The 20,604-nt window shown below is 41.8% G+C and overlaps 1 protein-coding gene across 11 annotated transcripts in view; it reads right to left on the bottom strand.

Moving 5' to 3' along the window:
* Positions 1-20,604, bottom strand: part of SCHIP1 (schwannomin interacting protein 1) — a 581,206-nt gene that overhangs the window by 12,210 nt on the left and 548,392 nt on the right. For 10 of the 11 annotated variants that reach the window (XR_015554530.1, XM_087440124.1, XM_087440122.1 and 7 more), the window contains one exon: positions 16,474-16,592. Coding sequence is in view for 10 of the 11 variants with exons in the window: in XM_087440124.1 (XP_087296250.1) it covers positions 16,474-16,592 (119 nt within the window). In the remaining variant the exon portion in view is untranslated. Of the gene's footprint in view, positions 1-16,469; positions 16,593-18,926; positions 18,991-20,604 lie in introns of those variants that run through there. The other variant, XM_087440125.1, reaches the window with a different exon arrangement.

Raw genomic sequence — 20,604 nt, 5'->3', positions numbered from 1 at the left:
CTGCCGGGAAGGGAACGATGTGCCCAACCGCCAACGGCTCAGAGGGGATTTCACTCAAGACGTCTTAAAACGGACTCCGGCTTCAAGCAGGATTTGTTGCCTTTAGCCTATAAGCGGGGTTTAAGAAGCAGGCGGCCTTGGGGAGACTCAACCGCAGCTCGCAGGCAGCGCCCGGCGGGGGCGGGGTGGGCCACCTGGTGCCGGGGCCCCCGCCCGGGGTCGGGGCGCCCTCCGGCCTCCCGCGGCGGGCAGCGGGCGCGCTCCCAAGGGTCTCGGCACCCGCCTGCCGGGTCGCTCCAGCAGTCTGAGGGGAAAACAAAGCACGACCCTCGTCTCGTTAATGAGCGACAGACTTGAAGGTATCGGGCGCCAGGTCCCCGGCGTCTCGAGCGCACGTGGCCGAGCACGGAGGCGGCGGGCCGCCGCCTGCCCGTCGGTCCCGGTTCTGCAGGGTCGCCCTGCTTCTCCCGGAAGCCTCCTGCCCTCAGCCCGCGGCCCCCGGCTGCCTCAGGGGCCCGGGGCCTGCACACACGGCGGCCTGGAGGGAGCGCGCTCGGGAGCGAGGACGGGACGGCCCCGTGTGCCTCCCGGGCGTCCGGAGGGGCGGAGGTGCTTTCGGGCGACCGCGGACGGCGGGGAAGGCTGCGCCCGGGAAAACGCTCGTGCGGACCGCCAGCCGCCGGCCCCGGGCCACTACCGCAGGCACGGGGCTGAGAGGGTGGCCGGGGTGCGAAGTCCTTAACCACTAAGACCGTATCTCGAAAACCTAGCCCGGTGGTAATATGATTCGGTATAAAGATAATCCTCTTTTCAAAATACCAGGACAAGACCAGTTTATTCCCTGAGATAAACAACGCCGTGGTTCTGAAGTTCGCTGGGACTTCCAGTGGGGCAGTAGCCATTGTGAATTGGGCCTTTGTCCTCGGCCTGGAGTTGCGCTCCCTGGGACTGGGCTGGTCTGAGCACAGCGCTGAACCCGAGAACTATTTGGTGTTTTCTGATTTTCTAAATGGGAACCTCCCAGCACCAGCTCGGACCACCAGCATCTACATATACAGGTTTAAGATTCTTTGGTTTTACCCCCTGCACCACCCCTTAGTTAACTTCACTTGAACTACTGCACTGAATTGTAGTTAAAACTATGTTCACTTACATTCTCTCCTTGGGCTGCACCACCACCTGTGGATTATGGGCAAGGTGATGGTAACTCCGAGGAGTCCAATAACCTGCACCAGCCCTGTGACAGCCTGATTGTAAAAATGGTCCCAGCTCTTCCCCTCCCTATATCTGCCCCCTCTGTAATATGACCTTGTAGATTCTTCCATCACGGCCACCCCTGGGCTGGCCTCCTGTCTTGGCCAATAGAATGCAGAGGAAGTGACGTGTTCCAGTTCGGAGTCTCCCCGGAGGGAACCCTGCCACTGCCCTCAGAATAAGTCCAGGCTAGCCTGCTGGCAGACGAGTGACTTCCTAGCAGAGCTCAATCGGCAGTTGTTCCCAATGAAGCCGCAGACACAGGACAGAGCTCAGCCAAGAGCAGCAGAGGTGCCTCACCAACCTGAAGCCGACTGCAGACACGAGTAAGCCCACGTGAGCCCAGCTCTGATGAGCAGACGTGCTCAGCTGACCTCAGGCTCCTCAACAGTTGTATGCCACTGATGTGGGTGGTTTTTTATTGCACATCTTCACTGTGGCAACACATAACTGCTACAAGGTAACAAAGCAAGAGACCACAGGCTGGACTTCTGGTTCTGGAATCCAGTGGTCCTTCCCCCATACTACACTTAACCTCAGGTTTGTATTTATTAGGTCCTGCCTGTGATGGCAATATAATTTTAAAGGGCATATACCTCCTGTAGTTGCTTACAATTTCAAGGCAATTGTATGGTTTCCTTAAGAAACAGAGTGAGAAGGAACTTGCATATGCCTATGGATTTCAAACATGCGTTGCTCGGGACCTGTCCACAACCAGTGTGGCTGTGAGAGCCACTGGCCCAGCTGTGCCACTCGTGACTAAATATCCCCAACTAGTCTGTGGCTGGGCTGTTAAAATATATTATTTCCACTTATTTTAATGGATCTTTGATGCATTATTCAAAGGCTTTATATATAATGAGTAATCACCCATATTCTTATACCATATCTTTTTCTGTTTCATAAGAATTTCGAAGGGGATGGAATATAAAATGTGGGTTGTAATTACCCAAGGGTAGCTGTAAACACATTCATTTTTCTAAGGATTTGTTGTGAAGAAAGAATGTCAGAAACAGTTGAGGTTAGGTTGAGTTCTAGTTGAACCACGTGTGTGCAGTGTCTCTAGAGAGTGTGCGAAGGAGGGTTAGAACGAGGTGCTACTCCTCCAGATAAACTGTAAGATGCCCTTCCCATCCCCCAGACCCTGCCCCGGCGCTGGGTCCACACTGACATTACCCCGAGAGTTACCGAAATACATGTATTTAAAAAAAAAGGAAAGGCAAAGTTTCTGAGTCCTAATATTTGTCACTGTGAAAATACACTATTTATTTTCCTTTAGGGAACTGTGCTAACTTTCTTTTGCTAAGGGGTGTGTGTAATGCATGGGAAGGTAATTTGACTTTTTAAAAAACAGTGGTATTCATATAACAGGGTGCGAATATTGCTGGTCCAACATTTATCATCACACACAAAGTATGATAAATGATTTTTATAACTCTATTAGAGACAAAAGGGAAGTTGAACTGCTCATTCATCCATTCATTTAGTGCTCAGGCAATAGCATCTCTGCACACCTCTTGGTCCCAGTGGGCTAGTGCTGAGGAGCTCTGTCCCCTGTGGGCACACCCTTTCTAGTTTGCTGCTAGTCCCACCTATGCCTTTCAGCTGGGCTACTTGACTCAGTTCTGTTTCTTGCTGGCCCCTGAAGGCATTTATAGTTCATGACGCTATGTTAAATGGATGCAGAGTGGTAATGTCACCGACTAGGTGGCTCGAGAAACTCCAGGGTGGGTTTGGAAGCAATTAACTGTTTTTCCAAGTTGTTTCTTTTCCTTTTGTACGTTAAGGAGATGTAACCTCCAGCCATCCTGAAACTGACCGAGCCTCACCACAAGAGCTGTGCCCAGAACCTTTGCCTTATTTTTAATGCAAAGACCTCTCCAGGAGGAGCTTAGACCTCATTATGGGGAAGCATGTTCTCCAACTGAGCCTGTGCAAGCGAATACCCGCCTCTCCCTTTTGAACATTCATTCCCCAACTGAAATAAAAGTTCCTGCTTCCGTTTGTTGGGCGGACACCATGACTTTGGAAATGACTCCTCATGGCCTCCTATTTGCTGCACATACACTTTACTTTGTGAGACAACTTCCACTGGTGTAGAGTAGTCTTATTTAACTCACCAGGAGGCGAGCCCACTTGGTTCGGTATCAGTAACTGAACCAGGAACAGAATCCAGGTCTTCTAATAGGTACCACATGCTTGGATCGTTATATCACAATGTACAAACAGAAATGTGGAATATATAGAGCATTGGAAGAGAACTCAAAAAACACTTAGTAGACGCTCCCTATCTTATATACAAGAAAAGAAATGCTCTTACTACCTGAACGTTAATTAGTAAGTAAGGTGCTAACAAAGAAGAGTCACTGAGGGCCGGCCCCGTGGCTTGGTGGTTAAGTGAGTGCGCTCCACTGCTGGCGACCCGAGTTCGGATCCCGGGCTCCCACCGGCGCACTGCTTCTCCGGCCATGCTGAGGCCGCGTCCCACATGCAGCAGCTAGAAGGATGTGCAGCCATGACACACAACTATCTACTGGGGCTTTGGGGGGAAAAAATAAATAAATAAAATCTTTAAAAAAAAAAAAAAAAAAAAAAAGAGTCACTGAGCAGGGAACTGTAGAAGAAAGGAGGTCTTGGTGAATTGGGGTGGGGGACATAAATGCAGGAGAGGGATGGGAAAGCGAGCCCTCCAGCAGCTCTGTGCCCAGAGAAGTTAAGGGTAGTTTCAAACTCTGTGCCAAAGAGGACTGGGGGAAAGGGTGACTTCATGTCTCTTTATGTCCTGTCCTGACCCCACATCTTACAGGACTGAGGCATTTGGCTTCCTCTGCAGAAGCAGAGGAAGGCAGCCCTAAAGCAGGCTGGGATGTGCGTGGCCCTCTCTGGGTTTCCTTCTCCTAATCCTGCACATACTGTCTTTCTGCTCCCTTTTCTAAGGCTAGTTCTGTACCTTCCATCTGTACATGTTCACCTGATGGCTGGTAGGCAGCCGGCACCTCAAGGTCACAGAATCTTCTCACTCACCAAACAACAGAAAAGGGGAACTAGCATTCACCAGAGTTCTTTTCGAAGCATCAGCCCCTGTATCCTCACCCGATTCTCCAGAGAGCTATAAATACTCGCATTCCTCAGACAGCTGCTGGTTCTCATTCCATGTCAGTGTGCAGCTCCTTCACTAATGACCACTTACGTGTAATTAAATTTGGAATTATAGGATCTTAATGTTGGAAAAATGTATTTTCACCAGCAATATTTTCTAGCGTGAACTGAAGACCAGAATGAGGCCTCTTCTGATACTGGAATAATGATGGAATAAAATAGCCATCTCTCCTAGGCACCTAATGTGGTCTACTTTCATCTTAACTAAAGCCAAATGATTTCTAAGCAATCTAGAAATAAAAAGAGTTACCATTTTGGAGCATCTACCATGTGCTAGACACTTTATATAAATTACCTCTAATTCTCAGATACACATAAAGTAAGTATTGTCACCCCTATTTTACATGTGAGAAAACTAGGGCTCAGAGGTTCAGTTATACAAGGTCACAACACTGGTATTCTACTCGAGGAGAGTCTGTCTTGAGAGGCCAGGGCACTTTACGAAGGATAGAATAAATTCATGAATGGAAGAAAAAAAGAGATGAAAAAAGAAAGCAAAATAAAAAGAAAACAAAAACTGGAAACAATTCCAACATCTAACAAGGAGAGATTGATTAAGTATATCATGGTGAAGTATACGGTGGGCCATTATGCAGTAGTAAAAATACATATGATAGAAGAACAGTTATGAATATGGGCAAATGTTCCTGATGTATGGTTGAGTGAAAAAAGACAGGCTATAAAACAGTAGGTATAGTATGATTCCAACTTTGTAAACAAAAATGTGGAGATATATGCATAGAAAAAATGGCAGGAAATATACCTAGATATTTTTTGGTGGACGAAATTCAGTTGACTGAGTTTTTCTCTCTTGACTGCTTCTGAGTTGCCATGTGTGGGCATTTAGCAGGAATTAAAAAAAGAAGAGGAGAGACAATGGGTGAGTTGATTAGCGCTTGGGTGTTGGAGAAAAGGTGAGTAGGATTAAATGTTTGACAGCTGGAAGAGGATGCTGTGGGTCTGACTCAGATGGTGTCTATGCAGGGACCATGACTCACATGAGTCAGGCCAGGCTTTCGTTTTTGGCAGGGTGCTGGGAGCAGGATATCCTCTTGGGGGGCAGCAAGAAACACGTTTTCTTATACGTGAACATTTCTGTGCATGGACTGTCAACTGTTGACATCCCTTTCTGGCCCAGTCTCAATCCCTCCTTGGATCTACGTTTGATTACAGACTCTGAAAGTAACTGATATACATTTAACTGTATTTTTTTCTTCTTTATTTTGTGAGGAACATCAGCCCTGAGCTAACATCCGAGGCCAAATCCTCTTCTTTTTGTTGAGGAAGACTGGCCATGGGCTAACATCTGTGCGCATCTTCCTCTATTTTATATGGGATGCCGCCACAGCATGGCTTGATAATCGGTGCGCAGGTCCGCACCCGGGATCCAAACCCAAGAACCCCGGGCCACCAAAGCGGAGCACTGTGAACTTAACCACTACACCACTGGCAGGCCCCCTGTTTGTATTTTTTTTTTTGGTGAGGAGATGGGCCCTGAGCTAACATCTGCCAATCCTCCTCTTATTTTGCTGAGGAAGACGGGCCCTGGGCTAACATCCATGCCCATCTTCCTGTACTTTATATGGTACGCCGCCACAGCATGGCTTGACAAGCAGTGCGTCAGTGTGCGCTGGGATCCGAACCAGCGAACCCCGGGCCACCGCAGCGGAGCGCGCACACTTAACCAATTGCGCCACTGGGCCGCCTCCCCCCCCCCCCCCCCCCCCGCCAGCCCCCTTTGTATTTAAAGTCAGCCTGCCTATTTATTCTGCTCAGCCCAGACAGAGTTTAAACTTGTATCTGCCTGACCTGCTGATGAGATTCAGCCACTGGAGCTGAAGAAATGCTTGTCCCCTTCCAGACCTGTGACAATGTTCATGTGGTTGGGGTAAAGACACGGCAGTTGGAGTCAGTGCCTGTGTGTGTTTTTGAGGGGTATGACTGGGTTTGGTGAAAATCTTAATTGTAAACTCTTTTCCCCTCTTGAACACTGAATCACCGCTTTCACCACTTTTTATCTTCATGTTTAAAAAAATGTTGGGCCTGCCATTTAGGCTTGGTTCCATAGGAAGCTTTATCTCAAAGACATTCTTTTTCATCATTTAATTTGTGGTCATTTGAATTCGAAGCAGTCATTAAAAAGAATGCAGTAGATCTGCTGAATTGCATTGATTCTATGAAGCGTGTTGTTCACATTTTGCCATCTTTAAAGTCAGATGTCTCTCAATCTCAGCCATCCAGGCAGCTGCTGGCGTCACTGCTCTACTGAGCTGTAACCTTATCAGCCAACAAACCAGGTAAGGACACTGAGGAAGAGGTGGCCTCTGGTAGTCCACCGTTCATGCCTTCTGATAAGAACAACAAAGCTCCAACATCAAAAGTTGCAGAACAGGGGACAGTGGCTTGGAAGGTGATGAACCTCCTGATGGCACAAAGGGAGACACTGTGGGGAAAAGCAAAGATTGACAGCTCCGATGGAGAGTGGGTAAAGGAAAGGTGGATGCTGAATGTGAAGAGTTGAGCACTATCTTAACCAGTGTATTTCACTTTTTCTTCTCTTGTTGTATGCACAAAAGACACGTGATAAGAGTATAATCAAATAAGTCTAAAAGAATTCTTTCAATAACTAAAAATTCTAAGGGTTAAGAAAGCATGTGTCACCATTTAATTGGCAGTGATTTTTCAAAACATCTTCCGTGGGTTTTTAACGCATGTGATAATCTGAATGAGAATAATCTGAGGGGCACAGAAAATTTTAGAAGATTGAACAAAAGGATTATGTTAAACCACCAGATGACACAGCTCACCCACAGTCAGTGAGAGCATTTTCTAGCAGCAGCAAATGCTTTTGTAAACTCTCAAAGGAGCCCAGTCTTCATATAAACTATGTGTGTCCAGACACATGTGTGGGACCACTGTCCAGACGGAGGGCAAATTGCAGTAATAAAGTCATGATAATTTGTCAGAGATGATGCACCAACGAAAAATCATTCCTAGAAGCTTTTAATTAAACATTCAGCTGTCCATTGGAGGCATTTTTAAATATAAAATGTAGCTCTGTGGGCTTTTCGTCTCTGCCTCCCACCCTTTTGTAATAGCTCTAACAATTGAATTCTCATTGGTGATAAAAAAATTTCATAAGACAGGGTACAGCTGGTTATGCCTCTAGCAAGATGTCAAATTTTGCTTCCACAAAATTAATTGCACCTAATTAAACTGGGGTCATTGGCATTATTGTAAAGTGAGGCTATTTATTAGACAAAGAAAATTTCACAAATACCAATTTGCTTTTCTTTCAGGTTTGTGAAAGAAGAATTGCTTACATAATTAAATTTGTTTTGCCATTTTAAGCTTATTACTCCTCAAAAGATCTACTACAAATCTTGCTTCACTTTTAAAATTGTGTAATATTTTAGAATACTAGAGATAATCCTTGGAGGAGAGCATAAAAAATGATAGGTTTTCTGTAGATTACCCAATGACTTTTCAAATAACATTAAAAAAAATTTGTAAACCATCATTTGCAATGATACATACCTTGGAATTACTTATATGAAGGGGTTTCTAAGCAAATTATTAGCACACAAGTATGAGATTAACATGAAGTTTAAAAAATGTTGTGTGTTATAAATAGGTTGCCATGGTATGCACCTATTACTTCAAGAAACATGCCACAGAAAGCAAATTCATTGCATTGAAACAGGATAACTTCTTTACTCACCCATGCTGGGTATATATGACCACTTTGCTACTTCTTCCAGGAAATTATGCAAAAATTATTACTGTTAGAGACAAAAGGATGATTCACTTTCCTGGCAGAATGTTGCTGGTCTGACCTGTGATTCCGTGGCAGATTATATACACAGAGTCTCAGTTCCTCACAATCAAAGCTCCTGTGAATCCAGTCTCTACAAAGGCTGTCTAGATCCCTGTCATCTGTCCAGCTGATCCAGCTCCCTGGTGCCTCCCCCCACCCCCAGCCCAAACACAAAAGGAGGGGGTGGTATCTACTATTGGTCTCGTCTCAGCCATTCACCAATAAAACTATAAGAACAAGAAGAAATGAATTTTGATTTGGGGATGTTGGAGTGGTTGAGGTAAGTCAACAGTGATAATTATTCAAACCAGCTGCTCAAAAGCTCTCTGGGGAATTTCTGTTTTTCACAATATTCACAATGTTTGGAGAGAAGGGTATAGTCTATTCTAGCTTACACCATCCCCATTGCATACTTTATGAAAAAGGCTGTATTATACTGTATTTACACGTAGGTAAATAAAATCTATCTTGGGGTAAGGTAAGAAGGGAGGTGACAGTCAAATTTATTTTGTGATTACTCAGAGAAAAGGAGAACGGAGAAAGCAGAGAAAGTTTCCTCCACAACGTCAGCTCAGGTTGCAATGTTTGACAAATGAAAGATTTCGTAGATGTCCATCACTAACAACCACTCTGTCTTGTGTTCTCATAGCAGACAAGCCATTCCTTTAATAGCACTAAACTATATAAACTCAGAATCTGAAATATAATGCTGATTTAAGATTAATTTCGTCATAAAAATATTTTATATGAAAGTATACTAATAAAAGAAAAGGAATATTTATTTTTTCAAGAATATGAGTAAACCTAATATTTCTTAGAAATCTTATTTCAAAAATAGGTAATTCATTTTTCTCTTTTCCTTTTAGGCTTTTAAAAGCTTTTTGCCAAAGCATTTTTAATAGAATAAAATCACAAAGTTCATACAGTCTCAGTTTGAAAAGGCTGATTATGTGTGAATTAGCAAATTTTGAAAAAAGAAAGGCACTTCCTATATTTGCCACATTTCAGTATAAGTCAAATTTAATTAGCTGAGTTATGAAGCAATATCAAGAATTCTTTTGCTGCAGTATCAGGCAGGAAATGTTTTTATGGGATTACTGTAAGTCCAGCTCACATTTCACAGCCTGTCACTCTTAAAAAGTGCATTAGGAGACAGCACCAATCAGAAAAATGGGGCTGAAACCCAGACAACTGAGAAGGACTGACACTCGCAGGAGCAGCCTAGACACGTCTTCTCGGAAGACCCTCGTCTACTTCATCTCTTCTTATACAAGGCGTGTGAAGTTCGTTTTTACAGGCAAATGCACACCCTTTAAAATACGTAAATAGAACTCCATTATTTTGCCAAAGATCCCACTCACCTGGGTAGGCCCTGCCTTAAAAGCAAGCTTGGCACTTCAGAATCCATTGCTTGGCCACTTAATTTTAAGTCCTCAGCCCCATTTAAAATTGAGCACTGAGCTCTTTAGAGTAGTACATGCATGTGAGATTCACTTGGTTCTGATTATTTCACTAATTCAACACACGTGCTCAGATGCATTTTGGAACACCATATTGGCGACCTCAAAGTTCTAACGTCCCTCCAGTACTTTTGTAAGTAAGAGGGAAGGTATTTCTAGCTCAATGAAGAATTTCAGGGATTGTAATATATTAGAAAAAAATTAATTCTCATAGGCATGGGTAATATGGGTCACACAATTTCGACTGAACATTTCCTAAGGCTGCTCTCCTTACTCACTATTACTGATGAGGGGAAGGACAGTCAGTCTTTGAAGGGATAAATTCAAGTTTACAGAGATGAAGTGATATTTCTTAGAAACATTAAGTCTCATTATCATCCTCCGAGGGATGCAAAAAGTCATGGTATTCTCACAGAGGATGATCTCATCCCAGAATGTGGAGACAGAAACATCTGAAAGAACAGGGTATAAATCATCTTCCTTATGGGGAGTCAACAAGTGTAGCTTGTTAAGAGCTATTGTGAAATACCTATGTGTTTAGATCACTATGTCTCCAAGGGGGTAGATGATTCAGTGATTTTCAAATTCTGCCCTGCCAGAAGAGTTTCAAGTGGGCTTCGGGGGCTTGCAGGGGAAGGAAGGTGGAGGATATAGAGTGGCACTGAAGGGAGACTATGGAGGTGGCATTTTCTGGACAGGCGTACCCCAGTCCCTCCCTCTCCTTCAGTCTTCCTGAACCAGAGAAGGACTGCTTTGTTTGACATACAGGGTTTCTGCACAGGATTTTATTTGAGAAGATATTTCTGCTACTAAAAATAATGAAAACTTTCATGAGACTTCTAGTTAAACATGGCATATTGAACACAGGTATTTTTATCTACTCTCTCTTCTGAAATCCTACTAAAATAATATTAAAGGAAGAAAGAAAATATAAATCTACATGGATAAAGAAAATGGCAAGGGAGACAATGACACAAAAAAAAGTGTGGAATAATTTTGGAAGATAAAATGCAGACGGATGAGAGGCATTTGCTTAACTACTTCAATCTGCTAGGTGACTACAGGGGGAGGCTGCTGGAGGAAGCACACACATTTTCACTGCAGAATCCTGGAAGAGCTCAGGTACATCTGAAGGCAGGGAGTGGGGTAGGACTGCATACAAAGAAAGGCTGAACAACTGAAAGGACTACCTAGACCCTCTAACTTGCCCTGTCCACTTGTGGCCTGGCAGAACGAGGAAGTTTACTATGATGAGGGGTTGACTCAGAGGCGCTCCAGACTGGGGCACACTTAGGCACAGCTGAGGTGCCAATGAAGTGCCTTAATGAAATCAAGGAAATTAAGTGAAATCCTACACGCTGAGCTTCAACTATCCCCCTGCTGGAGTCTAAAACACTGGCAGCCAGGCTTAAAACTTCTCAGGATGAAACTGGGAGTTCTTCTCCACAGCAACTTACAGTCCAAGAGAAAAGAGCTTTAGATACTTTTAACTGGATGTACCCTAATGAAATAGTTGTGTTTTTATCTGACTATTCTAAAATGAAGTTCACCATTCATCAATTCAACAAATATTTGGTGACTGACTACGTATTAGGCACTATTTTAATCAACAGTTATGGTGGTGAACAGAATAGACAAAGACCTGCTCTCCTGGAGTTTATATTTTAGTGCTAAAGAAAGACAAAGAATGGACTCAAACATATATAATACAATGTCAGGTAGTGATAAGGACTACAAAGAAAAACAAATCAGGGTAAGAGGAAAGCAGGGTAAGAGGAGGGAGGGGGACAGGTACGTTGGGTGCTGACTTTTTAAGTGGGTGGTCAGGGAAATTCTCTCTAGGAGACATCACCAAGCCCCAATCTGAGAGTTTACAAATAGCTTTTAGTGTTTTACACTTAATTATTAACGGACAGAAGTCAAAACAAAGAAAAAAATAAACTCAGAAAAAGATAACAGACAATGTAGAAATCAGAAGAAAACATTTTAACCAACTTAATACTCTTGGTGAAATCAGAAAGTATCATGCCAAAAATTTGGAAAACAAACAAAATGGACAAATTCTTAGAAAAATATAACTCATCAGAATTCACTCAAGAAGAAACAAAAAGTGTGTACAATCTTATGGCCATTTAAGAAATGGAAGCAGTTAAAGCAAACTCACAAAGTAAACACCAGGCTCAGATAATTATTCCAATATTATGGAGACTTTTCTCAGACAATATGAAACAGAGAATAGTAGCCAACTCATTTTTAAGCCAGCATAACCCTGATACTAAAACCAGAGAAAAATATTACAAGAAAAGAATACAACAGACCCATGTCAATCATGAATATAAATGTAACAATCCTAAACAATATATTATAAATAAAATCCCACAGTGTCTGAAAAAAAATAATACCCCAAACCAATTTGGGTTTATACTAGGTAGGCAAGAATTGTTCAACATTTCAAAAATCTGTAAATGTAATTCTTTAATTCATTAATAGATTAATAAAGTAAATCATATAATCATCTCAACAGAAGCAGAAAAAGCATGTGATATAGTTAAATGCCCATTCATAATAAAAATTCTTTTTTTTATGAGTAAAAATTATGAGTATGAGGGAATAGCACTAATCTCATAAAGAAAACATAAAATTAACATCATCTTATACAGGGAAACATAAGAAGCATTCCATTTAATATGAGAAATGAGCTAAGGATTCCAACTATACTGTTTTTAATCCTCAATATATTAGGGTGCCTACCCAGTGCAATAAAGGAAAGAAAGAAACCAGAGACATGAGGACTGGAAAGCAATAATTAAAGCCGCTATTTTTTAGATAATATTGTTTAAAAATCCCCAAGAATCTATACAAAACTTTATTAGAAATAATAGAAGAGTAGAGAAATAATAGGTGCAATAATAACAAAGTGGCTAGATATAAGAAAAGTATACAAAGTAAGTCGCAATTCTGTTCACCAGCAGCAAACAATGAGAAAGCATTATCAAAGAGAATTTAAGATAATATCAGAATATCAAATATCTAGAAATAAATATAACAGAAGATATATAGTATCTTTAAATGGAAAATTATAAAACCCTATTAAGAAATATTCAATAAGATCTAAATAAAAGAGAGACAGGCCATGTTCATTGATAGAAAGATTTAATATTGTGAAAATGTAATTCTTGCCTAAATGGATCTATAGATTCAATGAAATTCCAGTCAAAATCCCAAGAGAGTATTTTGCTGAACATGATTAGATGATTTAAAATTTATATGGAAGAATAAAAAAGCAAGAAAAGGCAGTGCACTTCTGTAAAAAAAGAGTAAAGAGAGGGACTTGCCTGACCATAGCAGGGCTTACTTTGAAGCTATAGTAATTAAGACTGTATAGTATTAGTTCAGGGATAGAAACACTAACCAATGAAAAGAATGTATTCCCATTAGTGTACAGTATATACAGAAGTGGTCTGCCAGATCACTGACTAAAAGAAGGATTGTTTAATAAATATGATGGAGAAATGGTCAGGTGTATGGAAAAAGATGAAATCGGACTTCTCCTCCATACTCTAATCAAGAAACCAAATCCTGATTGATTATAGACTTTTAAAAAAAGCCAGCACTTTCAATTCTTGGTAGGAAATCTAGGTTACTGTCTTTTGGAACTTGGCTTAGAAGAAGACTTTTTGTATACAAGACACAGAAAGCACTGACTATAAAAGAAAAGTTAGATAAAAATCACTATATTAAAATTAAGAACCTCTGGTCATAAAAGATACATTGAGGAAGTGAAAAGGCAAGTTACAACCTGGGAGAAGGTATTTGCAATACGTCCAACATATTAAGGATTAGTATCATGACTAAAGAACTTGAATAAATCAATAAAAAAAGCAAAAAGGGGGGCCGGCCCGGTCGCGTAGTGGTTAAGTTCATGCCCTCTGCTTCGGCGGCCCAGAGTTCGCAGGTTCGGATCCCGGGCGCAGACCTGCGCACTGCTCATCCAGCCATGCTGTGGCGGCGTCCCATATACAAAATAGAGGAGGATGGGCACAAATGTTAGCTCAGGGCCAATCTTCCTCAAGCAAAAAAGAGGAAGATTGGCAACAGATATTAGTTCAGGGCCAATCTTCCACACACACACACACACACACAAACCAACAAAGAATCCACTAAAAATCTAGACATAAGACCCAAATAGACATTTCATAGAAGGGAAAACAAAGATGTCTAATAAACACAATGAAATACCATTTAATACCCATTCAATTAACAAAAATGTAAAAGAAATCGGCAATATCAAGTGTTAGAAAGGCTATGGATCCACAAGGATCTCTGAAACTCTGGTAACTTGTTGGAATCATTTTGGAAAACAGTTTGGCATTATGTTCTAAATGTGAACATTTATGTTTTTCCTAATAATTCCACTCCTAGATGTACACCAAAGAGAAACCCGTGCACATGGACAGCAGAAGGCATGTACGAGAATGTTTATAATTATAAGCAGCATTGTTTACCAGAGCAGAACCTTTGGAACAACCCAATGCCTATCATCAGAAGAGTGGCTGAATGAACTGTGATGTATTCACACAGTGGAACAGAGTACAGCAGTCAAAACCATAGACTGGCAAAAGGGAAAATGGGGCCATTTTAATTTCAGGAGAAACAATGACACTTCCCAAGTAATCATAGTTGACTACATGATTCAGTGTGAATAATATAAGATCTTAATACTGCAAAGATTGAACAGGTATTTGACCCCAAATTGTGAAATAATTATAAAGGGAGAATGGGGAGGATTAAACAGATATGTCTGGGAAGGCTATAAGAGAGTTAAATCCCAATTTTCTATAGTTGGTTATCAATAGATAGTTATTTAAAAGTAAAAGCTAAGAAGATAAGCGTTTTACTTAGAGATATGTAGGTAAATACTAGAAGAAATAGCCAAGGAGTTAAAAGTTATTGTTCCTGGAGAGTGGGACAAGGATAGAGTGTGATGGGACAGGGGACTGTTACTTTTATTTTGTGTTGTCATTATACACCTTGTAGTTATTATTAATTCTATTTTACTTTCAAAGCCATACATACATACATACATATATATAAATAAAACTTTGATTTTAAAACAAAAACCTCCCATTCGGACCAGATAGATATGACACTGCTGAGCACAGAGATGGGGTTTCTAGAAGAAAACTTTTTGGCCCTTTGGGGAATATTCAAGAGAAGTAGCAGAGATTTGTAAGACTATATGGTCCAATCTCCTCATTTTACAAAAATGAGGAAACTGAGGCATGGTAAAACTAAGTAAACTGTTCAAAGTCTCAAAATCAGAAGCTGACTAGGACTCATCTTCAGGTCTCCAGGTCCCTGGGCCAGAGCTCTTCTGCCACATCCCACTGGGAGGGCAAAGAGCTGCTTCCACAGCTAAGGGCAAGGTTGACCTTCCGGCTCTGGACAGACACAGGAGAAGAGCAAGGGGACCTAAGAGACTGGGCTGGCACCCGGCTGGGGCAGAGATGCTGTAACATGTACAGCCAAACTACAGCTGCTGCCTTGATGGACTAACCCACCTGCAGTGACTCCTAAGTATGCATATACATGAGCGTGTGTGCACTTTCTGATTTTTGCTGATTTAGATGAATCTCGAAGGATCAGACTAAAGTACAAGGCTTACTGAAAGCTGGATAGAATAGATTTAAACAGATGGTAAAGTGTCTAATTCCAGGCCTCCCATGAAGGAGAGAGTGGAAATCTGTTGGTTGAATGAATGCATGAATGCTATCATGTGTCTCCCACACCTGGCTCAACATGGTCAAAATATCTAATATTTATACAGGGAATATTTGCTCTTAGAGAGCCCAAAGGAAGACACAGACATTCTAAGAAGAAACAGACATTTGGGGAGGCATCAGGAGAGCACTGCCAAGTCTCCAGTTACTACACCTTTATTAAAACAACTTTCTACGTGCTTTAATCACTCAGAATACCTGTACTATTAGGAGTTAACTTTGCAGATTGTCTATACCCTCACTAATCAAAGTGTGACTTGTGGACTGGCAGCATGGACATCAGCTGGGAGCTTGTTCGATGCAGAATCTTGAGTCCCACCTAGACCTACTGAATCAGAATCAGCATTTTAACAAAATCCCCAGGTGACTCATATGCACATTAACGTTTGAGAAGCTCTGGTCTACAGCCTTGTTTTCTAGGTAAATTATAATTTTAATATATTTTAATTGGAATTAGAAGCTATACAAATGACCAATGAAATCCTGAAATAAATTAAGATAAAGAAAAAACACCTGGAGGTCAGGTTAAGCACTGTAATCAACACTGAAAGATCAAAGGGGGGCTTGTATTTCTCAGTTACTGGGATTCACGGCAGTCCCATGTGTCAGGGGTGATGCTGGATACTTTGGGACTGCTTAACGGGAAATCTGGTGGTCTGCCACACTTCTCTAAGCGTCTGCTGGCTTAAGAGTGTGGCTTGATTCCTCCATTACAGTGCAAAATCAGAATTGTGTCCAAAAAAAAAAATGAAATACAGAAATCTGACCTTAAGTGGCTGGGCAAATGGGCCAAAAACTAAAAGTTTTTGGTTTTTTGGACAAAAACTGAAAAACAAACCCAACAAACAGGTGGGGAGCGGTCTGTCTAGAACTCAAATAAAGGTGGTAGTATTATGGGAAAAAAAAATACCGGAGAATTTAAAGGATATCTTTTATTAGACATATAGTCAGATGACAAAAACCATTAGGTACATATCAGAAAATCAACTAAAAGAACACTCACCGAGAGGAAAGGCTTGGCTTCCCACTTTTGCTACAGCTGGTATAAATTCCTGGGCCATCATCAAAGAAGCTTCCAAGTGCCAACTTCTGTCGGATAGATTCTCGCTCATTTTTCTGTGCCTAAAATTTCAGGAAAAAAAAAAAAATGCCGATAAGTGGGCAGATACATCGCAACCATAGGCAGTCTAACTGCTAAGTTTCTTAGAATTGTAACATTAGATGAAAAGTAAATATCCACAGCACAAGACCACTTGAATTATTAAAAGCTGAAATTAAACTGGTCTCTCCTGGTTCCTCCTCTGCGGGCACTTTCAACTCTTCAGAGCCTTTTGTGACCACTGGTCTAGGAAATCACCATCATGGTACCCAGTGGTCTTCACCAAGACAGATCCAGATTATGTGGCGCTGTCATCTTTCTTCTTCTTACCTGCCAGATATGACCGAGTCAAGCTGTGGAGGCAAGCACTTTGTCCTAAATCAAATCGCTTTTAACTCACATGTGGCCCTTCCCTGGATCTTATCGTCTCTTCCTTACATTGTCCCTTCAGCCCACTTTCTCTACGGCAAGAACATTAATTCATTCAACCAACAGGCACCAAGCCTCTGTGAGATGGCAGGTGTCGCACTAGCGTGCCGGAGCACAGCCAAGGACGGACAGACCCAGCCCCTGCCTGTACCTAGCCTGTGGTCTTGATGGGGACTATTGCTTCTGTTCAAGAGTTATCCTGGTCTTACCAGGCTGAGAATGTGAGAAACCTTAACATCGTGTCTGGAGTAGCGGGAGAACTCGAATTGGCCCATCTGTTTCATATTCTGAAGGGCAGTCAGGTCGGTGTGCACAGGAAAAGAATTTGGTAAACTACACTACTGTGATAATTTGGATATGTTTACAACACTTGGCTTTTCATAAAAGTCCCATAAAAACTCACCATGCTGAACTTTTAAAGCCTTTAAACAACAGGAGAGAAGATTACAAATGATTTCCTTAGTTAAAAATAAAACAACTACAAAAAACAAACATAATGGGTTAGAAATCCTGGGGTGAGAATGAGGTTTCGGTGTTCTGTTTTGTGGGATGATGAAGGCTGTGAGAAGCACCATTTTACATTCTGAGCAGGGGGTAGAAGACTATGCTGAGCAAATTATATTACAAAACCCAGCTCACATGACTGGGTGTGGCTATGGAAGCCATGATGGCCCCTTGATTCTCCCGGTAGAAGGTTCTGGAGCCACATCTGCTGTCACCAGTCCCCAGAAGTTACATGTGAAATCTCTGAGCCATCATCTGAGCATCACTGTGTCAGTGTGGTAAAATGTACAACCTGTGGGAAGAGCGGGCTGAAACATGGCTTCACTTCCCCTCAAGTGAAGGGCAGCAGACTGCAGGTTAAGGCTGCTCTGTCTCACATGGTGGTATAAGCCACATGTGGCTAATGACATTTGAATTAAAAATTAACTAATTTAAATTAAAACTTCAGTTCCTCGGTCACACTAGCTGCATTTCAAGAGCTCCACAGCCACAGGTGGCTAGTGGATACCATACTGGACAGTGCAGATTAAAATATATGACAGCACAGTTCTACTAAGACAGTGGTTCCCAATTGCCAGCTTCAACAGGCTGCATCAGAATTTCCTGGACAGTCTATGAAATACACATTCCCACTGCTTCTCAGTCTTTTGGCTAAGATCAAATGTAAAGTACACATCCCCAGGCTCTAGCACCAGATGTTTAGTTTCAGTAGGATTGAGAACCTATAGTTCAAGGAAAGCTCATCTCTCTTCTTTTCTCTAACATTTTTTAATCCTTGGACACCATAAGCATCCTTCAACTTCCACACTTAGCAATTATATCTGTCTACACAGATATCCTTCCATTTTGGCATGTACTGATGGAACTGTGTCATACGAGGAGCTACAGTGTGTGTGTGTGTCTGTGCAACACAGCCACAAAGTGAAAGACTGGTTTTATCCAGACGCATGCTGATTTCCTATTGTTTCCTGGGCTAGCACAGCACTGAGCCCTGAGAGGGTGCCCATAAGGTTGTAAAGGGAGCAAGAATGCTTTTAATTTCACTAACCACTTGCAACTGTGCTGCTGGGGGCCTTAATTAAAGCAACCCACCCTTCCAAATATGCAGGGCCGGTACTTGGCGATTGTCCTGCCAAAACAGAAGGCCATCACTTGACATCTTTATAACAAACTCATTGCAAAATCCCAAAATCTGCTGTGCAGATTTAGTGTAGTCAGTGAAGCTATTTCTCAATCCATGTAATAGACAAAAGAGATTCTCACCCAATCTCCTCTGTAGTCAGAAAACTGTCGAGTGGAACTGAATATCCAAACATACAATCAGCAGGTAATAACGTGAATGTTTATAACCAATGTTCAACAACATGCTGGTGTTCCACATTAGCCTGGGTCTGGAAGAGGCTTTATTTAAAGAAAACACCTACCCTGAATGTGAGGTGTGAACACACCCTTGATTCCACATCTCTCTCTCTTGATTTACTGGGTCTGCTAGAGCGACAGATATGGGGGAAGGCCTGAAAAATATCTCTATTTACATTAATTACAATCTTTATACCCGAATACTTTATTAAGAGCTTAAAGAGAGCTGTTTTATAACACACAATCTTCTCCCCTTCTCTCTCTCTTTCTGGATCCCATTGAACAAATCAAGTATAAAAAATATAAACAGCACCCATAATCCCACCACTTAGACACAGATCATTGTAACATTTTGGTATTTTTGGTATATTTCTTTCTAGTTTTTTTATCTTATGTATATTTTTCCTCTTTATAAAATTGAGATATTATTTATTTTGACAATTTCCATCATATCATTTAATATTCCTTAAAAACACAATTTTTAATGGCTGCATATTATTCTATCCTATGGAGTTACCTTCTATTGTCAGCCATTTGGGCTGTATCCAATTAAAAATAACCTAGAGATTAGCATTTTGACATAACCCATGCCCACCTTGTCTGACGATTTCCTCAGGAAGTGGAATCACCAGATCAGCTGAGTGTGAACATTTGTGGAGCTGAGTGTGAACAGTTGTGGAGCTGAGTGTGAACATTCCTGGAAGCGGAATCACCAGACCAGCTGAGTGTGAACATTCCTGGAAGCGGAATCACCAGATCAGCTGAGTGTGAACATTCCTGGAAGTGGAATCACCAGATCAGCTGAGTGTGAACATTTGTGGAGCTGAGTGTGAACATTCCTGGAAGCGGAATCACCAGATCAGCTGAGTGTGAACATTCCTGGAAGTGGAATCACCAGATCAGCTGAGTGTGAACATTCCTGGAAGCGGAATCACCAGATCAGCTGAGTGTGAACATTCCTGGAAGTGGAATCACCAGATCAGCTGAGTGTGAACATTTGTGGAGCTGAGTGTGAACATTCCTGGAAGCGGAATCACCAGATCAGCTGAGTGTGAACATTCCTGGAAGTGGAATCACCAGATCAGCTGAGTGTGAACATTCCTGGAAGTGGAATCACCAGATCAGCTGAGTGTGAACATTTGTGGAGCTGAGTGTGAATATTCCTGGAAGCGGAATCACCAGATCAGCTGAGTGTGAACATTCCTGGAAGTGGAATCACCAGATCAGCTGAGTGTGAACATTCCTGGAAGCGGAATCACCAGATCAGCTGTGGGTGAACATTTGTGGAGGCTCTTGACACATTTTGTCACATTGCTCCAGGGAAAAGCTTTTCCAATTTACATGCCCACCAGCCACGTCAGAGCACAGCTCTCACTATATCCTGGCTAAAACTGAGCATTTTCACTGAAAAAAAAAAATGCTGTTGTTTTTAATTTTGAAACTGAGCATGAAGAGGTTAAAAAACCTGGGTATGTATCTGGTAACAATTTGATATGCAAAAGTGGTATTCTTTTTAATTTCTTTGATTACCAGTAAGATTAAATATTTAAATGTTTTTTAGTTACTGTACTTGCTTTTCTCTGAATTACTCCTAGCTTTGCTTACTTTTCTATAAAGGTCTGAGAGTTTTGAAAGTTTTATATTAAAGGTATTTAGTCCTTTTGAGTTTTAAACCTAAGTGTTATGTACTTAAGTCAATAGCCTGCTTCTTCTGTCCTGTCCTTGATGGCTTTGTGCTTGGGA

Source organism: Ceratotherium simum, chromosome 15 (assembly GCF_057802395.1).
Source record: "Ceratotherium simum simum isolate JZ-2026a chromosome 15, ASM5780239v1, whole genome shotgun sequence".
In the NCBI taxonomy this organism is placed as follows: Eukaryota; Metazoa; Chordata; class Mammalia; order Perissodactyla; family Rhinocerotidae; genus Ceratotherium; species Ceratotherium simum.
The sequence above is the reverse complement of the archived record's forward strand: the minus strand, read 5'-3'. Positions and strand labels throughout refer to the sequence as shown.